At 26.4% G+C, this 9,492-nt stretch overlaps 1 protein-coding gene across 1 annotated transcript; it reads right to left on the bottom strand.

The window, feature by feature from the left end:
• Positions 1-933: 933 nt before the first annotated feature.
• Positions 934-2,961, bottom strand: LOC113872817 (cytochrome P450 94C1-like). The gene is made up of 2 exons (XM_027510648.1): positions 1,415-2,961; positions 934-1,006 (listed from the first exon to the last, which is right to left on the bottom strand). Exons 1-2 carry the CDS (start codon positions 2,888-2,890, stop codon positions 995-997), a joined length of 1,488 nt encoding a protein of 495 aa, XP_027366449.1. The 5' UTR covers positions 2,891-2,961; the 3' UTR covers positions 934-994.
• Positions 2,962-9,492: the final 6,531 nt, after the last annotated feature.

Below are 9,492 nucleotides of genomic sequence, written 5' to 3' on the forward strand. Positions count from 1 at the left end.
ATACTACTCATCAAAGGATTCTCAACCATTTTCTTTTCAACAATCGTTTCAATTTCATTAATTCTTTTTTTGTTTTATTTAGTTTTCTTTTATTTCAATTATCTCCATTTTTTTCAATTTTTCCTTGAATAATATTCAAAATTTCTCTCCTTTTTAATCATAATTACTTAATTAATAAACAACATTAACAACATCTAAAAAAAATACATAAATTTTGTCCAATACAATAACATATTCATTGAGTACTTTTATCGATACTTGTCAATTTATCTCATTAATGAAAAAATGATATTTCCAAATTCCGATTCAATAAAAAATTCTCAGTGCATAAGTAGAATCGAGTAAATCCTTCTTGCCGTAAGCTTCAATAATTTTTGCCCATTTTCCAAAAGACCTCTCATAAAAATAAGGATTTAGTTTTCTAGAATAAAAAGAAATCAAATATGTAAATATAGAGTTTTAGTTTTGAAAAAAATAATATATTAAGGTATTTTTAAAATTCAATTTTATTATCATTTTACACCATAAAAACTTAAAATAAAGATATTTTACAAAATAAAAAATGTATAACATTACTAATTAAAATAATTTTTACACTTTCAACAAATAGTATGAGTTTTAGTTTTTACCCTAAACATTCAGATCACATGAAGCTGCACATAAGGATTATTGCGGGTTTAATTTTTCTTGTATATATAACATCAGACAAACAATCATACAACACAAACATCTCACGAGTACTTTCGTGGCGCACTATATGCTAAATATAATTAATGTTTGATCCACTGAGCAATATCCACGTGCACAGTCAAAACCAACAACTGCAGGAAGCAAGCTCAACATTAATGGTGGACCTTAACATAGAAATCGAGAGAATCCACCGACACCAGGACATTCATTCTGGTTTAATTTAGTAGTACCGCCAAACAAGGCCCTGCTTCTCCCCGTACGCCATTGATGATCGCATCCCATCCCACTCACTTTTCCTCGTTAGTCAATTGCATATCTGATGGTGCACAAAAAATGGCGTCGCTTTATTTTTCCCAGCACTAATCTACTATGTGTGGAGCCATACATCATCATTTCATCATGATCATGTTCTATAAATTGCAAAATCTTTTTACACATGCATGTTTCAGAGAGGTGCATCCTACGTGTGTACAATAAATAATAAATGAACAAAGTTTAAGTGCAGTGTTATTATTATTTTTAATTAAAATTTTATTTTAGTAATATGTGTCAATTTTAATTTTGATTTTAATTAAAAAAACAACATAAAAAATACTGCACCAAAATTTTGTTTATAATAAATACCAAAATCCGAAATGTAAATATACTAGTAGGTGAGTCCACGTGCTTGATATCAATTTTGAGGAGGCCGATGAAGGGGTTTAGTTGTTCCTCTTTCACGAACCATGACGGGAAGCCCAAAACTAAAAGTGGCAGTGAGTCCCGGAGAGAAGCGAGGGTTTCCACAACATGGTGCCATCAATTCGATGTGGAACTTCCGAAGCAACGACAGTGCCACACTTTTGAACTCCATCAAAGCCATTTCCTTCCCCATACACACCCTCAACCCTGCTTGAAAAACTGGGTACTTAAACGGGTTTTCGGGGTGGAACACCCCATCCTTCAACCACCTTTGTGGCCTAAACTCCAAACAATCATGACCCCATAGTTCCTCCAACCTACCCATGGCATAGGGATGGTATGTAACCCTAGTTCCAGTCTTCACTTTTGTCCCATCTGGCAACACATCATCCTCCAAACAAAACTTAGAATCGAATTGAACCGGTGGAAACAACCTCATGCTCTCGTGTGTTGCCGCTTGTAAAAAGTGCAATTGTTTGAGCTGTTCGAAGCTTGTGAGATCCTGGTTTGGTCCAATTACCCGATCCGCTTCAACCCGAATCTCTGACTCAACTTCTGGGTGTTTTCCCATTAGCCAAAAGAAGCTAGTGAGTGCTGAAGCCACGGTGTCACGACCCGCTAGTAAAAAGCTTATAACAATGTCTCTTAAATAAGTGTCATCATGGATCGTGCTCATGAATCGCGACAACAAGTCCTTGTGGTGAGAGAACCCCATTTCGCGCTTTTGCTTAATAACCTCTTCGGCTAAAACATTAATCATTCTAACCGCTTCTTTTAGCCGTTTCTCGCTACCTACGTTCAACAACCTCTTCATCTTCCAAACGTAAGGGGACACGGCCATGGCTCTTTCCGCGGATAATTTTGATGCCACGTCGAAAAAAAAAGCGAAATCTGAAATGGGTAACGACTTTTCGAGACACATAGGGTCTAACCCGAAGGAGAATCTACAAATGCTGTCGAAAGTGAATCTCCTGAAAACGTCTTGCAAGTCCAAAACGACGCCGCTTTGGTTAGACGACAGAAGAGGGATTAGCCGGTGTTGGATTTCGCAGTTCACGATTTCGAAAGCGAAGGACCTTATGGAGAGCTTGCTGAGTTCGAAGCTGGCGATTTTCCTCTGGAAGCGCCATAAATCGCCGTCGACGTTGAAGATTCCTCGGCCGAGAAAATCGCCGAGGATAGTGGAAAAGGTTTTCCCCTTTGGAAAGTTATCGAACCTGGTCTTGAGGATGTACTCAACGTTTTGGGCGTTGGCGGTTATGATGTTTTTCAACACGTGTATGTGGATGGTTTTGTTTGGCGAGTTTCGGAGAAGGTGCGTGTACCAGTCGCAAAGGTTGTGGAAGTGTTCGGACCAGCTTGATGTGAGGTAAGCTTGGCACGTTTCGCAGCTGCAGAAGAAGAGGGTCCTTCGTGGGAAACGAGAGGCGATGGCTACGAGGATGATGAAGATGGTGATGGAAAGAGTTAGGGAAGCGAAAGAGGATGTGAATAAGGGTTGGAGTGAATGGAGTTCCATTGATGGAAAGTTGAGGATAAAGCTGTGAGGTATAGTAAAAGGATATTGAATAAGGAGGGAGAGGAGTGATGTGCAATCCGAAGGAGACAAGTAGGATTGCCATTCCATACAATACTTGTTATATAGTCATTTTATTTCGTTTTTTTTTATTATTTAATTACTGTTTAGATGCTAATCAGGTAGGTGCTACTTTGTAAATCTTCCCCCATAATCAGCTAAATACTTACTTTGGACATGCAAGTGATGCAGTTATTTTCATTTGACACCTAGTATTAATAAATTTTAAATGTATATAAATTTAAATTTTGATCTATTTTATCGTAAGAATATATAAATTATATAAAATTTTAAAAATTTATTTAATTATATGCCTGTTCAAATTTTATATCCACACTAATTTTGTATGGTTGTTTAATTCATATTTATAACTCTTCTCTCTCTCTCTCTCTCTCTCTCTCTCTCTCTCTCTCTATCTATATATATATATATATATATATATATATATATAAAGAGAGGGAATATTGTTGACTATTAAATTTTTCAACAAATTAAATACTTATAGAGTTAAAAATAAAGTAATAAAACGAATAATTTTTTTTCATAAGTTTTTATTAACTTTATTTTTTATTTATTTTAAAAAATCCCATTTAATTTTTTCTAAAATTTAAATAGTATACTATTTTTAATCATAAAAATTATTTATTTTTTACATTAATTTTTTTAAATAAGTACTACTTCAAAAGCTTAGCAAAACTGGACTTATGTGAGCTTGATATCCATAAGTTATTATGCATAATGTGAAATTTGATGTCCTTTACGATCATTGCAAAAACACATACACACTGGACCTATTTGTGAAGGCAAATATTTAGTACATCCTATGAGGACACAAGAATGATATTTTAAAATTGTCCAAAATTATATAAATTTATATATAAAAATATATTAATATTAATATTTTCAATAAATAATATTATTATTTAAAATTTTATCATATGTAATTTTATATATATTAAAAAATAATATAAAAATGGAAGAAAAGAAATAATAAGTGTGATGGATATAAAATATATTTTATAGATATTTATAAAAGTCTCTACGCGTAAAAGGCAAAAAAAAATTGTGATAAGTGATTAAAAAAGATAAATAAAAAGAATAAAAGATATCAAACAAATTTTGATATTATTTGAATATTTATGAAATATAGTTAGATAGATAATATGTGATGTTAAAAGAAATGAAACTAAAGATAAGAGGAAGATTTAATTAAATAATTAACTTCTAAAAATATTATTATTTTTTGTTTTAGTCTATAAAAAATTTATTTAATTTTAATATCCAATTTTTTTAATAAAAAAATACATGATTTTAGTCTTTGTAGATGAATTAAAATATCATACTTTTATTAAATATAGAGACTAAAATTGAATAAATTTTTTGTTAAATCAAAATTAAAATTAGTGATATTTTGAGAAACTAATTACTCAATTTTTTAACTTATTTATCATTGTACATATTAAGAAATTATATATAATAAATTTTGATTAAAAATTACAAAATTTAACATATTAATATTATTAAATGTCATAGTTTTTTAAAATAATTTATTATTTATTAGTTGTTTATTATATTATACATGTTAAAAAAGTTGATAAAATGAAAATATCAAATGTGTGTCGACATATTTATGGTCCAAAGTTGTTTATGAAAGGGTGTGTACTTGGAGTAAATTTCCTATTCTTACAGTGTGTTTTTTCTTGCTTTGTCGAGTGAGTGGTAGGCAAATTCTGCAGCAAAAAGTGAATGAAAGCAGAAAGGAAGGAGTTAAGTTAAAATAAGGGCACGATGAACTCGTGTGCTTGGGAGGAAAAGGAAACAAATTTCATCAAGGCATCTCATCCATGACGTATTGCACGTACCGTAGCCACATTACCTCATGTGCTTATTTTTTAGGACACCACGCAACTTCTGACAGATTTTCTTCGTCGACTACTCTCGATAACATTTAGTGAAAAAATTTTTATTAAATTTTTTATAATTTTACTGTAATAAATATACTTTAATAAACTTTTTTATATTTTAAAATATTTAACCGGATTGTAGAAGTTAAGATTAATATATATTTTTGGTATCTTAGAGTGAATACGACATTAAACTGCAACATGCTTACCTAATAATTCTAGGGCATTATAAGCACTTCAACTATCAGGTGCTTGGTTTTCTTTGTTTTTTCCCCTCCACTTCAGACGTTTTCTTAATTTAATGAGCATAAAAAGAACACCAACCTATTTTGGAACCATTGTCAAGTTCACGACGGTATACGTGGAGATGAAGTGTAGTTCCAGCTTCACGAATGTATATAAGTTAATTACGAGATATAATTTTGATGGTTTTCTAATATAATTTAGGAGTTCTGCGGAGAAGATAACATTGTTAGTGACGGTAAAAAAAAGTTTTTTTTTTTTTACTATAGTAAAATAATCTTTTTACAAAATAATAAAAAGTGTTAAACTAACTTTTAATATTAACCTGATTATAAAGTTTATATATACCCAATAATTGAGCGCCAACAAAATGAAACTAGCTTCTAATATTAACATGTTATAAAAGTGTGCAACAATTTTTCATGGTAAAAAACAAAGTATTGCCTACCAAAATGCGCATACAATAAATCTACAATTTTAGAAGCATGGTAAGCATCAATAGATTTTGATATTTTCATAAGTTAAAATGCCATTAACAAGAATACCAGAAGTACTCAATCGTGTACAGAACAAGCCTTAGATCATATGAAAATAAAGCTTAAGTCTAGAAAAAGGAAAGTTATCTAGTTTCTCCTGTACGACTAAGCACTCATGAGAAAGATAATTAATGAATACATATAAATAATAATGGAAACTTATAAATTCTTAGGCGGAGGCCATTTATCCGCTTGACTTGACGAGATTAAATCCAATTATCATGAAATTTTTATCTTGTAGTGGTGGCACCTAATTTTGACAGGTATCCTAGCCTTCAAGAGCACATCTCTTTAAATGAGTTGAAACCTAAAAAATTTAATGAGTTTGCCTACAATATAAGTATTCCACCTATTTGTATTAAGAGTCCGTCTAATTTACTTCTAGAACTAATGTTTATGATTTTTTTCTAATATATAATGAATGAATTAAGGGCATGAAAAAAATTTATTTTTTCATCATTGTTTATATATAAAACTTAGGTTAAATTATAAATTTAGTTTCCACTTATTTATGAATTAATTTTTATATTTTAAAAAGTTAGTTTTGTTTCATTACATTTTTATTCTTGTCATTTAAGTGTTATAATGACAAAGACAAAAATATAATAAAAAATTCATGTATAAACTAAAATATAAGTTTTTTTTTTAAGTATAAGAATTAAAACGAATGTTAATTATAAAGATTAAATATATATTTTAACTAAAAATAAAACTATTTTTCGTATACTTTTTAAAAAAAAAATTAAAAATAAGGTACCAAATAAAAAAATTATGAATTTTATAGAGATAAAAACTTATATATTTAAGTCAAAAATAACTATTTATAGTTGAAAATCATACATATTTATTAATATATAACTTATCAATTTAGTAAATATATCAATCAATAAAAAAATTATAATAATAATTAATAAAATATTAAAAATAATTTACATATAATAAAAACATTTTATTACGGTTGAAAAAGTGAATAGATATTCCTAAATTTTTTCATTATATGAATAAAATATCTGATCAATAGAAAAAGTACTATAAATAAAGTAATAAGATTTTGAGTAGATATAATAAAATTACTTATTTCTATCATGGTAGAAAACTTAAAAATTTATTTATCATATAAAAAATTATATATAAATTTAGATAGCTATATATTAAGAAATTGTAATGAAAATACTACAATTGATATTTTATTCATTTATAAAAAATTAGAAGAAAAGATGAAAATATAAAATTAAGTAAAAATTTATTTATTCAAGAATAAATGTTATAAAAATTAAATTAAATTAAATTATAATACAAATTTTTTAGTGAAATTTAGCATTTTTTATTTTTTTAAAATTATGATTGATTAAAATATATATTTATTTTTATATTTAAAATGTTTAAAAATTAATTTTTATATTTTAAAAAAACTTATATTTTAATTTTTGTATGAATATTTTGTTGTTAACGACATTACAATGACAAGAAATAAAACATAATTGATAGGGATAAAAGGCAACAAAAAATTATTAAGAAAATTAAAATGTAACTTTTTTAAATATATAAACTAAATTATAAATAAGTATTAATTATAGAGAATAAATACATTATTTAACCTAAAATTTATTTTTTTTATCCTTGTTTGTGTATACTTTAATACCGTTGAATTTGGTTTTATTTTGTACTCTAAGTTTTTTATGATTATCATTTTTTAATTAAATAAAATTGATACAGACCCTAGTAAATTAATAAATCTTTAATTTTTAGTTGCTGTGTATCATGATTTGGTTGTGTTAAAGGCAGTGATAACTTTGCATTATGATTGATACTTTAGGCCAAATGATTCATAAAACATTTAAATTTAACTTAACATTTAGCTTCTTTCATGTGCCATAATCTAAAAAAAAACTTTGGTAATACCCCAAAAAAGTAATGGTCCTTTGCTAAAGTGCTATTAAAAAGTGTGATTTAAAGAATTGTTACAAAAAATTACGAGTATGGTTAAATAAGCTAGCGATTCTTTAATAAATTAAAATAGCTACTTTTTAAAATCGATTCTTTAAAGAATCACTATTATATTAGAAAAAAAAAAAGCACTATTATAATGTCTTATTGTTTTGCTTCAAATTTTTCTTTATCATTTTTTGAAATTTGAATTCTAAACTTAAAAAAATCATTTTTGTTCCTTTTAAACTTTGTAATTTGCATATATACTCACCATCACCATGCATGTTGCTTCAACCCTTTAGCTACCACCACTGAAACCTTTCATGTTTTCCAACGAATGTGATTTGAATTATACTAAATCCTTATAACTCTTTGTTAATAATAATGCCTCCTCTCACATACTCTTAATATTCATTATTATTACCTTTATTTGTTTGGATGTTTGGAGAAGAAAAGAAAGAAAGAAAAAGATTTAAAGAGAAAAGAAGAATAACACAGGAGAAAAAAGTTTAAACATCTTTTTTATTTGAATATTTAATACTGAGAAAATAACGAGGTTTAATTACGTAAATAATATTATTATTTTTTATTAAAAAAATTTAAAAAAATAATTGATATTTTTATTTTTATAATATATTTAAATAAATTCTCACTTTAAAAACTAATATATTTAAAAAAAAAAGAATCCTGTTATAAAAGAGTACGAAAGTGTGAGAGATAAAAAAACTAATGATCGAAGAGTTTTGAAAAGTTTAGAAAATTTCTTAACCCTCTTTCGTTTTATTAAGTAACTTTTAAATAAAAGTTAAATCCTACTAATCTCTCTCTTTCCTCGTAAAAATGACATCTGAACATAGCATAAGAGTTTTACTACAATTAGAATTGTCTTGTTATGCAATCATAAGCTCAAATGATCTCCATTAAACATGTTTTTTATATCTTGCTTTAGTGGCTGAAATGCAACGTATTCACTAGTACAAAAAAAAAGTTTTTAATGTGGTTAAAAATAATTTGATTTTTTGCACAAATGTAACTGATATAGAAAGTTAGGACTTTTTGCATTGATTATGAATAATAGATTTACAAAGTGTTCTTGTTTATTAATAGCAAACAATTTTTTAATAGTGTTAATGTTTGTTAATATTATCAATAATGTTGATGTTCATTGTCAATGTTTATCCTCAATATTTATTTAAAATTTAATCTTCATTGCATTATTAATGAAAAATATGTAGTGTTCATCAATATACTATGTTCGCTGTCAATTTTTATTGAGTCTGTAAATAAAAAAATATACAATGTTTATCAATATTGTGTACCAATGATAAAAAAAAATACATAATGAAATAAAATAAAATTATTAATATACTTGATAAGAGTTTATGTTTGTTAACAACGTAACCAAAAATCTTAACTAAAGCCTGAGAAAATAAGTTAAAGTTTATTTTTATTGTTTTTAATTTATGTTATTTTACTTATGTGTACCTTTAAAATATTTCATTTTTAATCATTGATTCCAAAAATAACCAATTTAAAATATATTTATTTTTTATATTGATTATTTTTAGAACTGGTGTAAAAAATATTTTTTACACTATTTTCATAAATAACCAATATAGAAAGTACTATTTTTTACATCAATTTAAAAAAAAAACTAATATATAAACTTTACATTGTTTTTTAAAATAAATGATGTAAAACGTATTTTTTACATCAATTAATTAACAATTGAGATAAAAATTTATACAATATTCACCTTTATTGTCTTAAATTTTAAAGTTGTATAACTTTTTATTACATGATTTTAATTTATATAAATTATATTTATATTTTATATAACTTTTTAGATTAATTTAATTTAAAGAGTTTAGACAAATTTTTATTTTTCCTAAAATTTTAATATTTTTTTCATTTTTTATTTTTTTATGTATTT

This window comes from Abrus precatorius, unplaced genomic scaffold (assembly GCF_003935025.1).
Source record: "Abrus precatorius isolate BTA unplaced genomic scaffold, Abrus_2018 Scaffold7, whole genome shotgun sequence".
NCBI lineage: Eukaryota > Viridiplantae > Streptophyta > Magnoliopsida > Fabales > Fabaceae > Abrus > Abrus precatorius.